At 36.6% G+C, this 18,507-nt stretch overlaps 3 protein-coding genes across 4 annotated transcripts; 1 reads left to right on the top strand and 2 right to left on the bottom strand.

Moving 5' to 3' along the window:
• The first annotated feature begins 206 nt into the window (after positions 1–206).
• LOC104895346 (54S ribosomal protein L51, mitochondrial) lies at positions 207–6,560 on the top strand. Its single transcript, XM_010681816.4, has 4 exons — positions 207–411; positions 1,564–1,670; positions 2,622–2,838; positions 6,187–6,560. Exons 1-3 carry the CDS (start codon positions 332–334, stop codon positions 2,792–2,794), a joined length of 360 nt encoding a protein of 119 aa, XP_010680118.1. The 5' UTR covers positions 207–331; the 3' UTR covers positions 2,795–2,838; positions 6,187–6,560.
• A 759-nt stretch (positions 6,561–7,319) lies between these two features.
• On the bottom strand, positions 7,320–9,890 carry LOC104895345 (SWI/SNF complex component SNF12 homolog). The gene is made up of 2 exons (XM_010681815.4): positions 7,728–9,890; positions 7,320–7,628 (listed from the first exon to the last, which is right to left on the bottom strand). The coding sequence occupies exons 1-2, from the start codon at positions 9,311–9,313 to the stop codon at positions 7,556–7,558; spliced, it is 1,659 nt and encodes a 552-aa protein (XP_010680117.1). The 5' UTR covers positions 9,314–9,890; the 3' UTR covers positions 7,320–7,555.
• Positions 9,891–14,973: 5,083 nt separating this feature from the next.
• LOC104895344 (F-box/kelch-repeat protein At3g27150) lies at positions 14,974–17,912 on the bottom strand. 2 transcript variants are annotated; one of them, XM_010681813.4, is made up of 2 exons: positions 17,365–17,912; positions 14,974–16,577 (listed from the first exon to the last, which is right to left on the bottom strand). In XM_010681813.4, the coding sequence occupies exon 2, from the start codon at positions 16,544–16,546 to the stop codon at positions 15,212–15,214; it is 1,335 nt and encodes a 444-aa protein (XP_010680115.2). In that variant the 5' UTR covers positions 16,547–16,577; positions 17,365–17,912; the 3' UTR covers positions 14,974–15,211. The 2 variants fall into 2 exon arrangements, with proteins under 2 accessions (XP_010680115.2, XP_048502041.1); XM_048646084.2 differs by lacking the exon at positions 17,365–17,912 and adding an exon at positions 17,053–17,179.
• Positions 17,913–18,507: the final 595 nt, after the last annotated feature.

Below are 18,507 nucleotides of genomic sequence, written 5' to 3'. Positions count from 1 at the left end.
CTGTATATTATAGTACTGGGCTCAGCCCGTCTGACGAGAATATTGGGTCAGACGGTCTGACCCAATATTTTCACAAAAATTAATAACTTACGTATTAACTTTTCAAAGCACCTTTTTTTTTCTTATCAAAATCCACCCTGTAAAAATTTTATTAGAACTTTAAAGGATTTGGACCCCCTCCGAAGCCTATCCCAACCTTAACAAAACTCCAGAGGATACGGACTCTCCGTCGAGTCCTACCCCAACCCTAGTGAGTAGTAATTGACTAATTGGTAATTGGCTCACTCGTTAGAAGTTGCTAGAAGTCCAGTAACAAAATTGGTGCAAAAAAATGGCGTTGAGAGGAAAATGGCAACTACAGAAGTTGATCGTAAGCTACTGCGATTGGGGGGGAAGCAGCCGTGGTATAAGGTTTCTCTCTCCTCTTTTGCTTTACTTGCTTTCGGAACATTTTTGTGCTTTGAACTCTGTATATTTCTGCCATTAATTCAAATTTCTGACCTTCGATTAACCTTCAAATGAGCGTGAATCTTATTATATAATAAAGTATGTTATTATGACATTGAAAATCTTCTTGCTAGGGGATTTTATTCGTGCATATATTTTGCATTAGGAATTAGGATTTGATGATATAATTAGGGATTTCATGTTACTTTCTTGATGTTATTCTGCATCATTCTAATAGTGGACAAAATCACTATAGTAATAGCTTCTGATTCTGTACAAGTTAATGTGAAATGCATTATAATTGAGGCTAAGTAGAGTATAGACGGAAAAATTATTTCAATCTTAGCAAGTATTAACTTTTATGTTGTTTTTCTTAGTTGCTTGTTTTGTTAGTACCGTAAATGCGGGCTACAATCTTGTTCTTGTGATTGAAGGTTATTGTATGATATATATCCTTAATTGATGAGAAGATTTCTGATTTTTCCTGCACTTTCACCAGTCTGCATTGACAAGTTTCTTCCGTACGAAGCTCGTCTTTGTTAATGACCTCATAAGGAATGGTTTATATTGTGGCTTCCAATTTTATTCAACCTACCTCGTAGTCTCGTACTTCCTTTTGTTTAGGAATGGTGAGAAGTTTGATGGTGAGATCATGCTATCACTAAGTTCCTTGGGGAAGTCAAAGTACATTTTGCTCTTTTGTCATGAATTGGCTAAGGTTGTGAGTTATGACGATTGGCCCATTTCTATGCTATGGATGATTACTGAGTCTAGAAGTTTCCATTGAGGGTGCAAGTATATAGCATGGCGATGTTTAAACAACACATGTTAATGTGTAGGTGAGGGCTCATGTTCATACAAGACAATGATCACATGATTGTATCACGTCTTAAACAGTTTCTTGATTTCCGTGAAGTCCATTATTATCAATGTGTTGCTGAAGAAACTCCATGCTACTCTCTAAGAATTATCAGATTGGCCTTGGCAACTCAAATTTTCTCTAACTAGAATATGAAAAAGGGCAAAGCGTATTATCAGATTGTTTATTTGCAAAGTTGTTTCAAGCCTCGCCTCAGCTAACTAATTAGCAATTCAACAATTTGATAAATATTGCAGGTCATTTATGGAAAATATTCTTCCTATATTTAAGGAAAGCAACCCCCAGCTTGAAGTTGTTACTGAGCTCATCCGGGGTCAACATCCACATCTAAAAGGGTTTTACAGTAATGATACTCCCTCTATGATATTATATATGTTTTCCTGTCTTTCGTTTTTATTTTGGTGGCAGTAGGAGTTTTGAGAGGTGGGACTGGAGGTGTGTTAAACTTGGTAAGAGATGATTTGAACAAGCAAAACTTGTCTGACTACAAAGGGTTAAGCACACTTCATACTCACACATATGGGATTTTCTCTAGAATCTAGCTATTTTTGTCTAACCATTTCTAAAACACATGATTTATTTCCTCCGTTTTTTTTTCCTTTCTTCAGCCTTCTCTTAGTCAAACTTTGACTGTTTTTCTTAATTCATATATAAAGAAGAAGCATTAGCATATGTGATCTTGTCACATTTGCGTGCATTTCAATACTTCAAGGTATCAACTTCTCATACTATTATTATTATGTAGCTGAAGATATCAATGGACAATGATATGCTCTGGAGACGTGGAGATAAAGTAGGAGATACCAGAAAGAATGGAGGGAGTAGGAGTTAACTCAATGAATTAAGTGCTGCCTGCCATTTGTCATATGTTTGAATAGGATTCTCAATGGAGGCATTTCATAATGGTGTGCTAGGACTTAGGTGTCACACTAGATTGGAAAAGTATGGAATGAGGAAACTCTCTCCAAAATTCTTTGCTAAAAAGTCCACACTGTGTCAATGGGTGAATTCTAGTACAAATTATCAGGTTTCTAAGTCATGCACATAGAATTGAGTTGGAGTTTTGGATTGATATTATTTCAAGTCCAAGCATGATGCATTCCTGTTCCCGAGTATAACTTTTTGCTCTAGTTTGTTTGATAAAACCTTTACCCTGTTTATGCTCTGTAGCCAGAATTTATTTTTCATTGCTAGACTTTTTTCCCCTTAGTCCTTATGGTCTTGTTTTCTCTCCCTTTGCTTCCATTAATATTAACATCTGTTCGTATTCTCTTTTTTGCTTTTGAATGAACAGGGAACCAAAATGAGCGTGTGGTTTGTGTGAAGAACTTGACTCCAGAAGACATACAATTGCATGCAACCAGATTGAGAAACGCACTGGGAAGGAAGGTTTTGAAGTTGAAGACAAGGCATGTTACCAAACATCCTAGTGTCCAGGGCACATGGACAACTGATCTCAAATTGTGAAGTGAAAGTATTGTGCAACTTAAGTTCCTTTCATGCATGTCTAGGTAATGCTGTACGCCTATTTTTCAAACTCAGTTCTTGGATGTTTTACAAGTGCTTGCTGGAGAACAGGAAGATAGACGTTGATCTTTTCCATTCCTCTTTTTTATTAGGGTTGGTACATGTGTCCCAAATTCATTATTACAATTAAGTCTTAAAGAGGGAGTTGGATAGTGTAGAAAATTGTTAGATTACATAATGGGTATGGTGAAACCAACATTGACATCAACATATTTTGATGCCTCTAAATACCAATGGGCTCCTACATGCCAGGTTAAGGGTCCATTCTTTTGAACTTATATGAACTTATTAGACTTTATTTGAACTTGTATAAACTTATTAGACCTTATTTTGTGAGTGTGTCAGACTTTATGTTTGCTGAAGTGAGCTTATGTGAACTTATTAGACCTTATTCGTCCTTATTAGACCCTATTAGAACTTAAACTATATCTGAAAGTTCCCAAACTTATTAGACCTTATTTAATGAGTGTGTCATACCTTAGTTCTGCTGAATTGAACTTATTAGACCTTATATGAACTTAGTTTTCTTATAAGACTGAAAATAAGAGTTTATAAACAGCCTTCTATTTGTGTTGCTAGTTGACTCTTGATCCACAAAGCATGATTGTCTAATACCTCACAATGTGAAAGAAATTTGAACAACTTAAGAGGAGCCATTTGGATGTTTAGCCCATTACACTGGAAAGTCACAGAAAAACAATGAACCTTATGGATCATTGAAATGTGATTATCATTAACCGCAATCTATTTAACCAAAAAAAAAAAACCGCAATCTATAAATAAATAGTAATCCGACAGTCTTTTGGCTGCAATCTGCATATATGATATTTGTGGAGTTCGTTAGGCTCCTTATAGAGGGAGTAATCTGCTGGATCCAGAAGTCACACTCAGACTTTCATGATGTTTTCACTGTCGGGGTCGACATTTGGTGTTAACATCTTAGAAGTACTGTAAAGAAGTTATCACTCACGAGTCAGGGGTATCTGAGCAGTTTTTCCTTTCCAGCTAACATAACTTACAAGCTTCCACTGATTATGCACCACTTTAGGATTAAAGCAGCTGATATAGAGATTATCAAGTGTTATGGTATGAGCAACTTATTTCCTGAAATATCCAAGGGTACCCTCCTCCCCACTTCTGCGAAGTATCAATGTGTACTCTACTGGGAGCTGGTCCCTTTCTTCTCCAAGAAGTCCTCTTCTTCTTTAAGTATACCTTGAACTGGTTGGAAGCAGATTTAACCATGTAATGTTACTTCTAATCATAATAATGATAACAAGAAGTGGGAGGGTTGGTTTATATTTAAAATTTTAGGGATCATCCATCTGTTGATATCCTCCTTGAACACTAATTTCATTTTTAATTTAAACCTCAGATGACATGAATGATAGAACTGTGATGTTTCTGTTGAATTTGAAACCTCTTCCATCCCATCATCTTTATGATTTCTCCAGCATTTAAAGCAAAAACACCACATGTTGCTGATGCATAGAAATACATGTGTTTGATATTTGATGGTCCATAAAATTTGTTCATAGCCTAGTTGTAAGTTGTAACCCCATGAATCTGGATCATAAAACTCTGTCCGAATGAAAAAGAGTGTTTAGGGGTAACTGGTAAGCATGAATCGATATACGAGGCAATGGTTTGTGTTCCTGACTTTCTGCTCCAGTAGAACTTGCTTATCTTCATTCTCCCTTTTCTGTCATACTTATAGTTTGTTACGTGGACCCCGACCCACTACCATTTTTAATTTTATCTTGAATTCTCATAAGCGAGTTCTAAAGAGTTCAGTCATTTCTTGCTAACTGATGCAACTAGTCAAGGTTTGGAAGAGGGCCTCTAAAGTTCATTTGGTCTTGTTGTGAACTTCAAGTTTTTGGTTTGTTTAAGAATCATTATCAGTTTTCCAGAAACAAATGTTGTGATTTCCAGATTTTGGCTGTTAAGTATGACCAAAATAAGGCATATTGGTAGAAGTGAAGGTGTTTCTAAACTAAAGATAACGTATATGCAATTTCTAACTTTTGGAACGTAATTGTTATAACATAACTCAAAATGCTAATGAACAAAACATTGTGAAAGCATATTGAAACTAAAACTAAAATGCATGCGTTGTAGAAACAAGTCCTTGAAAAGTCTCTTAGTTAAGTGGTAAATGAGGGGAATCTTGTTTGCGAAAGTTCATTAATGAGCCATCATACCAGTTTACACGCACATTGTAATGGTGGTATGTAGAGATTCTGAGTTTAAGGACTGGGGAAAGCAAGTGTTATTAAATTGAAGGGAGTATTTTTTTTTTTATGGTCTTATTACACTTCTAACACATGGTCTTAGCTTTAACTTTTTATACATATTCTAATTTATTTAAGGAGGTAGATAAATTTTGAGAGCCTTTGCTAATATTCTATCTCTATGTATTGTATGCTAATTTAGGCATCTTTATCAAGTGGGTATCATTCCCCAGAAATCGATTATCTTGTTTAATTACATGTTGATGTGTAAAGAAGTGTTGCTGGGCTCAAGATAGACTTTGAAGAAGTTCCTTTTCGTTTTACGGGCGGGTATTGATTATGATTAATATAACGTGGTTACTCCAAACTTGGTAGTTGTGGATTAGGTTCTGAGTGCTTACATGAAAACAAAGAACTGGCATGTAGAACTCAGTTTTCCAAGCTTCTAGACACGAATTCTCAAATTGGGGAAGCAAAATTTTACTCGAACGCAAGATGATAATTAGAAAAGCTAACTGTTTAACTTGAAATAGACCGATTCGGAAATCTTGGGCGTTGAAGTATGTGGTAACCTGATAATGTACATTCGAATTTGAGAGAGGAAGACAAATAGATACTCAGGAAAATCCCACCCTCAGACAAACTGACAGAGGAATTTTTTTTTTTTTGAATCTTGATCTGAAGAGAAGTGTTTGAGCATTTATTTGTGTTAGAGATGTGCCTCATATGGTTATGATAGCGTGCTATTTTCATGTACTAGACTTTTGACTGGATATTGATGCTTTCCAATAGATAAGACAAGGAAATGGTGCTATATCTACATAGATATGATGTTGAGAGATCAATTTTAAACTATATCTGTACCTCAAAAATTAAAAAGCTAATGTACACATGTATAAAGCCAGTTTAACCTTTAGATTAGTGTAATATCACAGTTTTTGTGACCGATTGATTACTATAATTATACATTATGTTGACAGGATGTACTAAAATAGTTCGTCTTTGTTTTTTCTTTAAGTTCCAAATTTAGGTTACAGCTTTTGTTTTTCCTCTTTTTCACATTGCTTTTGATGTATATTTTTTCATCTTTTTGGACAGGTTGAGACGAGTTTTGTTATATAATTGCTTGGGTGGTCCAGAAAAGTGCTCAGAAGATTTTGTGGTGCAACCATGATATTAAGAGTTATAAATGATTTGGCTTACAAGATTTAATACTAATTGCTTTATAATCATGATGGAGATTGTTATTTTTGGCCAAATAGATGTGGTTGACAATTTTTTGGCTTTCTTTCTCTCCTTTTCATTCGTTTCCTTTTACCTTTCTCCCTAAGTACGAAAAAAGTTGCATAATCTCCGTCGTATATGTGAAACTCGGAGAAAAAAGTTGCATAATCTCCGTCGTGTATGTGAAACTCTTTGCCTTTGGCAAGATGGTGTTGTTTATGATACGGTTGTTTTCCGATTTTTTTTTATGTTGGTGATGGTGCTACCATAAGTGTTTTAACCAATCTAGTCATCAATGGTTGCATTGCACTGTCATATGGTGTAATGATGCAAAACATATTCTCTCAATTTCTTTCATTTTAGAACTAATTATCATCTTCCCAAATTCTCTTTTAACCAATGGGGTTTCAAAGATATAAATTTTGCATTTTTCTTTTTTAGCTAATCAGATGTTACACTTGGGTTTGCGAAGCAACATGCAACAGTGTTCATATAAATCATATCCTACTCAACCCACAATGTACACACTTTCCAACTAAAAATGTACCCTTTTGTTACATTGTCAGGCAGTACATTTTGAGACTAATATATTTAAATATAGGACAAATGGAAGCAATTTAAGTTCAATTCAGAATTGTAAGACAACAAATTATCCTCGTCTTATTATAAATTATACTAAGACGGTCTTATCTAAGATTTCGCAAATTAGAATAAGTTATTTATAAAACTAAAACTCGTCAGAAATAAAAATTTAAACCAAAAGGTTTTACTATAAGTGAAATTCAGAAAAGAATTTCATTTATTCAATATAATAATACCCCCATTATATGAAAATTTCAGGAACAAGGTGAGCCCACAAACACACGACATCTACAAATGAGTATCATTTGACAGACACACATATAGTTCTGTCCTGACATCCAATTACGTTAATAGCTAAGTTGTAATTAAAGTTCCCATGCACCACATGCAATATCTTGTAAGATAAAAAGTGCAGTGGCGCTGCATTGCTATAGTAATCAATAAGTAGATAAAATTTCTTCACAACTAGTAAGTAGTAACTCAATATTTAGATATGCATCAAATGGGCACAGAAGCAAATTATGATCTTGGCAGTGAATAGTAACATTAGGATACATCAGACAGTTGTACAATGGAGTAACAAGAAAATGAGCTCTGAGCTTTTAATGGTAATGTAGAGGCTAACAAGCAGACCTACAGCTAGGATCCACCAGCAATCTGTTTATGTGCTGCCAGGACCATCAGGTGCATTGGCTGGTTTACGCGTTAAATATCGTATAACAGCATCCTCGACCCTGTTGAAGGAGTAGCACAAATATATATATCAGTTCAGTGAATATTGTACAAAGAAGAAAGGCATTCTGATGATTACACTATGTAATAACGCTAGATACCATGGTTGGTTGAAGAAATCTGAACGGCGTTCTTTTTCTGCACTACGACTAGCTTCCCCAGACACGGCCTTGAGATCTCTGCTTTGTGATTCTATCAATGCATTAATAAATTCCACTGGTGACTGACTAAATCCAAGAAAGAATGCTCTCCTTCTACGGTGTTCATGGATCTTCCTTATAGCAGCACAGATTGCTTCATCACAGGTCTCGACCTCTTTTGTCTTTTCAGTGTTTGCCAGAAGCATGGAAAGCTCTCTCTGTATAGGGAAAGGTATGTCCACCAATATATCATAACAAGCACTTCCAGCAGGGCTATTCCCTGAGAGCTTGATTTGATGATCCACCTGTATTGGTGGAGGAGGAGTCAGATGCTGTGATATATTCTGAGAGACCATGGTAAATTTCATCTTTTCTTCCCCAAACACCTTCTGAAGCTGTGGGTCGCAATTGAAATAGGTTGGGTCATTTGGGTTCTGCAACTTTCTAGCTTTAACATAGTGCCAGATTGCTGCTATAATTCTCGGGCGAGTCTCAGCTTCTATACCAAGAAGTTCTGTTAAAGACTGCGAAAGCTTAAATTTTTCAGGTATATAGTTCATGTCAAATCGAATATTCACTGTGAATTCCTTGTCCCCTTTCCTTTTCACCTCAAAACCCTCGGTGGGTGCAGATGACCGAGAATTTTCCCATACTATTAAATGGTTCTCCGGGTACAGTCTCTGATCCAACCCAATGGTAACCCTCTTAAAGAAACTGGAGAACTTTGGGTACATCGGGTTTGGTTTCATGGCGGCAACCTGATCAGGATCCATCCCATCCTCCAATATCCTCCCTATTATCTTCAATGTCCAAGTAGCTGGCTCTGCATTTGGCTTCTTTGGGATAGACTGAGTCTGATTTGCGAATGTATTAAACACATAAATCCGAAGCGTTTTCTGAACAGAGGGAGGGTTTTTTAAAGCCTCTTGAATATCAATCTTCTTTCTCATCAACGCAGCATCAACCCGACACTCAAACTCAATAAGCTGTGTATATAAAGCAGACTCAGGCAATATAGGAGCAACCCTCTCACTCAAATGCTTCTCCTGAGGTTTCTGCTTCTTCCTCCTAGCAGCAGCCCCTGGGGTAAGCTCCATGACATTCTTCATAGGAGGGGACATAAAGTTAAGACCACCTGAAGGTCCTGGCGGGCGTACCGGGGGCTTTTGTGGGACCCTTTTGCCACCTGAATTTCCCATCCCCGAAATCGACGGTGATGAACTACCCCCCAAATTACCCATCCCCATGCCTTGTGACTGATTAAGGGACATACCCTGAGCCTGCAAAAGATGAGCATGGGCAGCAGCAGCTGCTTTCGATTGCGCTTGCGCCATAGCATGAGCTTGAGCTTGAGCTTGGGCATGGGCCAGTTGTTGAAACTGTCCCTGAAACCCAAACCCTGACTGATTTTGTGCTTGACCTTGGGATGATGATGATGGGTTAAAATTAGGGGGTAAATTAGGGTTTACCATTCCAGCATTTCCAAATGGGGATGACATTGAACCCCCAATATTCTTGGGTTGATTATTGTTTGTATTTGCTGACATCCCAAAAAATACCCACTAACAAAACAACACACACAAAAAAACACAAATTCCACCCTAATTTCCTACTCTATGTTCTTCAATTTCCCAACTTCATATAAAACAAAGAATACAAATTAAAGATTGAAAATTGAAAACTGAAAAATTCAGAACTTTACCTCATCACTCGCACACTCAATTGCAAATTCAAGTTCCCTGAAGATCCCTCAACTTAAATTTCCCAGAACAAATCGATCATCAACTCCTTGATTTGAGAAGCACAAAGAATTGAACTTCAAATGGAGAAGAAATTAAGAATTTTTCAGATCTAGGGTTTAATCGGAAAAACCCTAGGTCGTAAATTAAAGCATCAATTGATGAGAAGCGAAAAAAGAAATATGGGAAATTTGATAGAAAAAAAGGGTTTTCTTCGAATTTATTGATCTTGCAGATGAAGTAGAAGTGAGAGGGAAGAAGAGTGAGAGAGAGAGGAGAGAGAGGAGAGAAAGAGAGAGAGAATGAAGAAAGCAGAGAACTTCAGTGTGGGGGTTCTTGCTTCAGCTGGGCTCCCCTTATTTTTTATTTTTTTTTATCCTATATCTTTTTTTTTCCTTGATATTTTTCGTTTTTAGTAACAAATTGTTGAAAATATTCATAGTCAAAGTTTTGATTTTTTCTGTCGGTTGATAAACATAAAAGTTAAAAAGATATGATTAAAAAGGTATATAAACGACCATAGTTCAGGTATCACAACTTATTAGAATAGCTGGTGTAATTCTAACAGAAAATTAGACCGACACTGACACTGAGAGACGAAAGCTGGGGGAGCGAATGGGACTAGATACCCCAGTAGTCCTAGCCGCCGTAAAGGATGGATACTAGGCGCTGTGCGTATCGACCCGTGCAGTGTTGTACCTAACACGTTAAGTATCCCGCCTGGGGAGTACGTTCGCAAGTATGAAACTCAAAGGAATTGACGGGGGCCCACACAAGCGGTGGAGCATGTGGTTTAATTCGATGCAAAGCGAAGAACCTTACCAGGGCTTGACATGCCGCGAATCCTCTAAAGAGAAGGGTGCCTTCTGGAACGCGGATACAGGTGGTGCATGGCTGTCGTCAGCTCGTGCCGTAAGGTGTTGGGTTAAGTCCCGCAACGAGCGCAATCCTCGTGTTTAGTTGCCAACGTTGAGTTTGGAACCCTGAACAGACTGCCGGTGATAAGCCGGAGGAAGGTGAGGATGACGTCAAGTCATCATGCCCCTTACGCCCTGGACGACAAACGTGCTACAATGGCCGGGACAAAGGGTCGCGATCACGCGAGGGTGAGCTAACCCCAAAAACATGTCCTCAGTTCGGATTGCATGTTGCAACTCGCCTGCATGAAGCCAGAATCGCTAGTAATCGCCGGTCAGCCATACGACTGTGAATTCGTTCACGGGCCTTGTACACACCGCCCGTCACACTATAGGAGTTGGCCATGCCCGAAGTCGTTACCTTAACCACAAGGAGGGGGATGCCAAATGCAAGGCTAGTGACTGGAGTGAAGTCGTAACAAGGTAGCCATACTGGAAGGTGCGGCTGGATCACCTCCTTCAGGGAGAGCTAATGCTTGTTGGGTATTTTGGTCTGACACTGCTTCACACCCAAAAAGAAGCGAGACGTCTAATATAATTCTGAAGTTTTCTAACAAGCCCATCACATTTCACTCTAACCCAACACTATCCTAACCATCCCTTCTCTTCTCCTTCCTTTTTTTTTCTTGATTATCGGACTACAACAAATTATTTAAAAAAAATAACTCGGTAGTTTTATCGAACGGATTAAACTAATCACTAAATGGATTAAACTAGTCACTAAATGGATTAAATATTATCATTATTGAATAGATTAAACTGGTCACGAAATAGATTAACCTGGTCTCTAAATAGATTAAACTAGTCACTATATTGAAAAAGGCGACATGTTATTCTCTTAATATTGAACTTGGACCGTGCCTTAAAATTAGGTGGTCTCTTACAAAACCAACTGTTCAGGTATATGTTGTTGGATCTGAAATAAGTCGAAACCCGCTTGTTGCCAATCAAATTAATTTAAGTTTTAATAACATCATTGAGTCATTAATGATTTAATCTTAATGACCAAAGTTGTAATAGTGTGTCCAACAGAAATAAGAGTAGCACTTTGGCTATCGATATATATATATATATATATATATATATATATATATATATATTATATATATATATATATATATATATATATATATATATATATATATATATATATATATATATATTTCTAGTGGTGAATTGGTGATTGTTACACATTGAGCTAGGAGGAAGTGAATGACGTCAAGCAAGAGTTAGAGTTTCTTGGAATTTATTCTGCGAAATATCGATAATGGTTAGGTTATCTTCTTCAATAGCCAAGTTTGTTTTTGTTTTTTGACAATCGAAAAGCGTACAAGGAAAGAAAGAAACGTAAATGAAAACCATAAAAGACTTAACCAACGCCTGTGTGGTTCGTCTTACACCAGTGCGCAAGGTGATGGGCCTGCGTTACTTGAGCCCTAGAGACCTTTTGTAGTTGACAAGATGTGAAGTGTTGAACCAGCGATTTAATCCGTTGTATTGTCCATTTCAGTGTGATGTCCCTAGTATAATCCGCTTGGAGGAGTTGTACGAGCACTGAGGAATCAGTTAGGATTGTAATGTTGAGCAATCCCACATTCTTCGCCCATATTAAGGATTGTAGGCAAGTTGTTGCTTCTGTGGCCAAAGCTGAGAGCGCAAAGCAAAAGAGACCTTTTTGCACTTGGGCGAACTCAGGGTAAAAATTAGTCGCCTAAGCTACCCGTCCTGCATTCGGATTTCTATCCCAGGATCCATCAAGTTGGATAGTTAGAGGCCTCACTGCAGCATGTTGCTGGCCCAGTTGAACACTGGAGAATCCAGGCGGGGTAGTAGGGTCACGAGGATTTCGAGTAGGGGTATTTGTGAGAGCTATAAAAGTGTGATGCTGCTTATCACTTTCTTGGAGTTGGAAAATAATCACAGGAATTGTTGGACGATGATTCCTAAATACCTGGTCATTACTAGCTTTCCAGATGGACCAAAAAGCTCCCACAAACGTCGAAAGCCGAGAAGGAAGCCTATCCTCCTTATGGAAGTATATCGTCCAATAACTAAGCCATTCGTGAAAAGGTAAGTGACTCCCCGTATTGACTTGGCTCCCCATATTCACCCGGTCCCAAATCTCATAAGCCAGAGGGCACCAGCGAAACAAGTGCTGAGTATCTTCTATATCGTCCAAATAGATTGGACATTCACTTGAATTACCAATCTGACGGTTATAAAGGTTATGGTTTGTGGCCAACCGATTGTGCCACAGCTTCCAGAGAAATAGTTTCCATTTTGGCATGATGCTCAATCCCTAAAGAATACGAAAAAAAATTGTATCCATGGAAGATGTCATGCCCCTGATTTCATTTTGCCAAGTTAGGGCAAGCATTTTCAATAGTTAAAAGACCTTGATTGTTTAGCAGAATGATGCTAGTTGCAAAAGAATGAATGTTATAAGAATCATCAAAAGTTAGTCTCAAATATATCAATTCTACTTTTGTAATTGGTTAATTGAGCACATTTTTTAACCCAATAACATATATTGTCCAAAGGAGCAATGTAAAGTTATTGTAAACCTCAATTGTGCACAAAAAACTAACATGTAATGTATTTTAAAGTTGATCGAGAAGTATATCTGTATATGACATGTCTTATAATCTGTATTCAAATCAAATTAGTCCTCCATCAATTTTAATATAATCTCTATTATATAAGCCAAGGGATGAGGTGTGGTGTCCTCTTTTAAAGTGCCTAAAATACCCTTAATGATCTAATTAATGGAATGAAAAAAATTACAAAAGCAAATCATTTAAAAATTCTCATTCCAACTTGCCATTTAAAACAAGTTTAAAATGGTATATGAATCAAATACTTCAATCAAAAGTGAAATGGACAAAATATTTATACCTTATAAAAAAAGATGGCATACATAACGTGCACATGAAAAGTCTGAACATTCACTACTTTTGATACTCTTTAATTCAGTTAAACCAACTCATCATTTTGTTCTTTCCGTTCAATATTCATTCACAAAAAAATAATGTTAACAATCACTCACAACCTTTTTATTTTTTTTACATTAGCGAATTAATATATCTAAATTCATCTAATTATTGAATTTTTCACATTTAAGTTTAATCATAAATAAAGTACGAATGGAGTATCTAATATAATAACAAATTTTGAAATTAACGCACGCATCGCGTGCATATGAAGGCTAGTATTATATAACACAAGTATTTCTGTATTTGGTTAGTTTTTAATCACTTACTACGGAATATATAAGATTTCGAATATTTTTTTGTCAAGCTCCCTGATTGAAAACTTCACTCCTAATATTGGATCTAGTGTCAAATTTTCGTCTTACATTCCCCAAGTACTAGTGTATTAGTATTATTAAAGGAGCCATGATCTGAGACTAAAACATTCATTATCCAACCCTTTTTTTCTTTAAAGGATTCATTAATCCAACTTTAATCTGAGAGTAAAAAGCAGTGAAAGTACATAGCTTTTTTTGCTAAAGCTGATGAGTAGAATCTAGCAGTTTTCAAAGCTATAAAGTTTGGTTCAGCCCATATTTGGTACTCTTACTGATAACTTATCATAAGTATCATCAGTGGTAGTGCGGCGTGCAATCCACAAGCAACTTTAGACAACCACATTCATCATTTGCTTATTGTTATTGTTATTAGTACTCCTAATTTCCCAAGTATCAATAAGAAGTTAGCAAGAAATGAAAGGTCACCCCCAACTTCGAAGCGTATCTAGTGCGCCCGGGAAGGTGCTTCCACACTGTCACTCGAGAGCAGGGGCGGCTTTTAGCATGTTCAACATGTTCCATGGAACAGGGCCCCTTAATTGTGAGGGCCCCAAAATAGAGAAAGTTCAAATAGTAAAAAGAAAAATTTATCTACTTATTTGGACTACTTTTTTCATAATATAATTATGTAAAGTATGGATGAGCTATTACATTATTGAATTCTTCAAATACGAGATCGCACAGGGCCTCTATATAGTTCGAGACGGGCCTGCTCGAGAGGCACGTGCAGCGCCCTTGTAACGCTCTAGCGGGGGAGCATCATAGGTGGTGCTCCCTGGAGCAATGGAACAAGTTGCACATCCACATATGGTAGTAGATCATCAAGACAGAATTGCTGCTTCTGTTTCAGTAAAAAAAAAGTCTTCTTCACTAACATTCAACAGTTCATAGCATGTCAGGGAGGAAAATTATTAGTCATTTGTTAATGGATAACACAGTTACACAACTAAGATGTGATTAACCTCGGTAGATAAGTTAAAGTGCTAAACAGCCAACAAGTCAATACCAAAGAAGAGAAAGTGGGAGCAGTTTGATAATTTGACTTGTTGTGGCTCTCCTTCTTTCCTTCACTTTGTCTTTGGTACTAGACAGTTTGGTATGAGAACCTCAAACTGATTATTATCAGGAAGTGTCATATGAGTTAGAAATCTTCTCATGAACCAGCGACACCGAACATAGAGTACATATATACATTTTACAAGGAAAAACACGCAGCTTCGAAAGATGAACACATTTCGGGAAAGTACAAGTTCAACTAGCCGAGCTTCCATTACAATTTTTCAGGCAACTTATTCCACACAAATCAAAGGAAGAAAAAGAAGCACACCACAAGATATGATTCCAAGCTATTTGAATCACAATAGCTGATACAAGCACACCAAAGTACCAAACTAACAATAAAGAGGTATATTACAGCAGAATTAAGTGAGAAGTCACTGTAACCTAGACTTTAAAGACTTTAAGCTTCAAAAGCTTCTAGCTTCATGCAACCATAACAGTGCAGTTCATTATGAAATGGCTTCTGCTATTACCACCACCATCAAGGAGCTTCCAGTTCAAGCTTTCAGCACTCGGGTAAGGGGAGCAAGTATGAATAGTCATGCCACGGCCTGAGGGAGAGATATCTGATCCGCCTATAACAAGCAACTCATTGCCAAGTGACTTAAAAGCCACACCCCAACCTTTGTTTATGTCAGCTCGAACAGGAATGGGTCCCAAATCCTTCCAAGAATTGCTGCTTTTCAAGTATACCATCAAGCAATTGGTTGAAGTTTCAATTGTGTATAGCTCGTTATTCACAACAGCAAGAAGAGGTGGAGATTGGGAACTGGCTAAAGTTAAACCATTTAGGATCCCAGGTATCTCTACCCACATGTTTTTCTTCTCATCAAAAACTTCAGCACATGTTAGAACTTCACCGTTTTGGTTTTCACCCCCGATCACATAGAACTTCTCATCCATGTACACACCAGAGCACATCTTTCGCCTAACTTTCATCCTAGGGAGCGGGTCCCACAATCCGCTCACAGGATCATACTTTTCAGCTGAGTTCAGAATTCCTTTGCTCGCCAAACTGATACCTCCCGCAACAAAGGCAACATCTCCAGATGAACCAGAGGCAAACAAACACCTAGGGTCAATCATGGAAGTACCCTTATACCATCTGTTCATGATTACTTCATAAGTCCATATAGTAGGCCCATCTAACTGATTCCCACAAACGAGGAGCTGTGTCCCGGCACAAAGAGACTCTTTATCTCCGAAGTTGAAGACTTCATCACACGGTAATACAGGGAGGGCTTTATGGAATGTGAACTGCTGATCAAAAGCCCACCAATTTTCCTCTCCACTAGCAAGCATGAACACTGATGCTTCTCTTACACCAGTGATTCTCCTTTCTCTTAATAAGTCTCCATTTTTAACTAGGGATAAAAACCTTTTGCTTATAGAACATAGTTTTCTGAATTCCAATAGTGGAACTCTGGCGGTAATTGTATTCTCCAACTCATCACTGAGTTGGGGAAGACAAGAGTAAAAATAATCTGCATCCTGAGACATCACACCTAATGATAATTCAAGCCCGGTGTGACCATCAGAAGTATCGCACTTCCAGATTTTATTGGCTCGTGGCCCATCAGAAACGATCCAAGGAGCTCCATTAGAGGAACTTTCATCAATAACATATACAAAATCCTCATCAGATTCATAGGAATAGTCATCAAATTCCTCTCCTTCCTCTTGTTCATCAAACTCATCATAGCCTTCTGTCTCCTCCTCATCAACTTCTTTATCCTCTATTTCTCGTCCTTTCGACATTGATAACAATTAGGCGTATAATCTATCAAATCTGCAGATATTTAACACTATGTTTCAGTTCCAAACTCAAAAAAAATTCTCTTCAAATCCACATCACAGAAACCATAATCCATGAGCACAATATATTGGTGTAACAATTAAACAATCTGTCTATTAAACAATTAACATGAAAATTGACCAAATTTAGACTGACTGTGTAACAGAAGATACAACTGAAAAGGAACAAATCAAATACAACCCAACAACCAAGAACATGAACTACCACAATAACCTGAAAATTAGACATATACTTCTATAAGACATAACTTACACTAAATTTGATAATACAGTAATTTTACTTCTGTTATCTGAATTTCCAATAGTACCCAAGTATTCAACATCATTGTAATTAGAAATGGGATATCATCAAACATACATCCAATATATAATATCAATAAGCCCAAAAAGTGAAACAAAAACAAATTAGAACATAAAAAACATACAATAGCAAAAAAGTTAAGACATACCCAGATCAGAAAATGAACTCAAGAAACAAATAATGATTACTACTACTATTTAGCTTAATAAATTCATCAAAATCTCACAGACCCACATACTAAAACTAATTTTTTTTTAAAAAAAAAAAACATTCTTTTTCTAGTTTTGAGTATCCTCCCACTTATATATATATATCATGAATCAACAAAGATTGGAAGACAAGATACCCAAATGTCCAATACTAAACAGTCAAAGATATTACTTAGGAAATGTTGAAAAAATTAAATACCCATTAATTAACAGTCCATAAAAGATCAAATTAAAGAGAAATAGAAGCGTACCAAGGAAGTCAACAATTAAATGTGCAAAAAGGAGAGATCTTTTTTATGGGAAATACTAATTTACAGTGAAACAAACAAGGCCTTAGAGAAGAAGGTAATTAAGTTTATAGAAAGAGAAAAGAAGAAGAAGAAAGAAGACATTAATGGAGGCTGAGATGCCATTAAAAAGCTTGAGTAAAGAAAGAAGAAACTTAAGGACTATTTGTATGTGAGTAAAAAGGGGAAGAGAAAGTGGGAAGGGTGGCTGAAAATTTTTAAGTGTATGAAAAAAACTTTGCTGAAATCTCATTTGTTTGGTTTTTAATTGGAATTTAAGTTGGTCCATTTTTCTGGAATATTTTTCTTCAATTGTTCAACATTATAATATACTAATAGGTATGAAATTTATGAGACATCTCAACGGCAGTATATGTTGAATAAGAAAAATAAAGTGGGAAAAAAACAGAGGTAACTGTTTGTGTTTCTTTCTGGGTTTTTTTAAAATATAGTTCTTCATGCAAATAATGGTGGACAGGGTGTTTTCATATGAGTTATGACTTCATGGAGATGTGGAAAAGTGAATACTCGTGAATTATCATTTATTGAGAGGGAAACACTTTTGATTTTGATATTTTTGTCCTATTTTATTTAACTGTTTTTTCACTTGATATACTCGAGTTTTCAAAACCGAGTATCTCCCAAGTTTTTAATATAGACAAGGTAGTCGGGTATCTCTAAGTTTCAAACTAATACACTCATATGCTCTTAATGACTAACAGTGTTAACCGTCGTTAGTCATTAGCTCTAATTTTTTGTTAGGGTTTAGTTAGGTTAAATAGAATTAATTAGGGTTTAATGAGATTTAAGACTAACGTCGTTAATTTCCGTTAGTCATTAAGAACATTTGAGTGTATTATTATAAAACTTAGGGATACCTGGTGAATTTTGAAAACATGGAGGGTACCAGGTGCATTTTTTGAAAACTCGAGGTACTTGGTGAAAAAACGTTAATTTAATTTTGTTGTGCATAAGAAACAACAGTGTCATAGTAATAGTGAAGAACTGAATCCCTCAAAAATACTTCCTCTATTTAAAAATAGTTGCACCATTTCATATTTTCATGCTTGCCCATGCATTATTTCAAATATTAATATCTCTAATTAT

The sequence above is a fragment of the Beta vulgaris genome, chromosome 6 (assembly GCF_026745355.1).
Source record: "Beta vulgaris subsp. vulgaris cultivar EL10 chromosome 6, EL10.2, whole genome shotgun sequence".
NCBI classification, from domain to species: Eukaryota; Viridiplantae; Streptophyta; class Magnoliopsida; order Caryophyllales; family Amaranthaceae; genus Beta; species Beta vulgaris.
Note: the sequence above shows the minus strand (reverse complement) of the source record. Positions and strands in the feature narration are given on the sequence as shown.

Excerpts from the sequence above, each read along its gene's own strand:
- LOC104895346 (XM_010681816.4), top strand. The coding sequence starts at position 332 with ATGGCGTTGAGAGGAAAATGGCAACTACAGAAGTTGATCGTAAGCTAC. Across the intron at positions 412-1,563 it reads GGAAGCAGCCGTGGTATAAG|GTCATTTATGGAAAATATTC; the intron begins GTTTCTCTCTCC and ends TAAATATTGCAG. Across the intron at positions 1,671-2,621 it reads ACATCTAAAAGGGTTTTACA|GGAACCAAAATGAGCGTGTG; the intron begins GTAATGATACTC and ends TTGAATGAACAG.
- LOC104895345 (XM_010681815.4), bottom strand. The coding sequence starts at position 9,313 with ATGTCAGCAAATACAAACAATAATCAACCCAAGAATATTGGGGGTTCA. Across the intron at positions 7,629-7,727 it reads GATTTCTTCAACCAACCATG|GGTCGAGGATGCTGTTATAC; the intron begins GTATCTAGCGTT and ends CTCCTTCAACAG.
- LOC104895344 (XM_010681813.4), bottom strand. The coding sequence starts at position 16,546 with ATGTCGAAAGGACGAGAAATAGAGGATAAAGAAGTTGATGAGGAGGAG.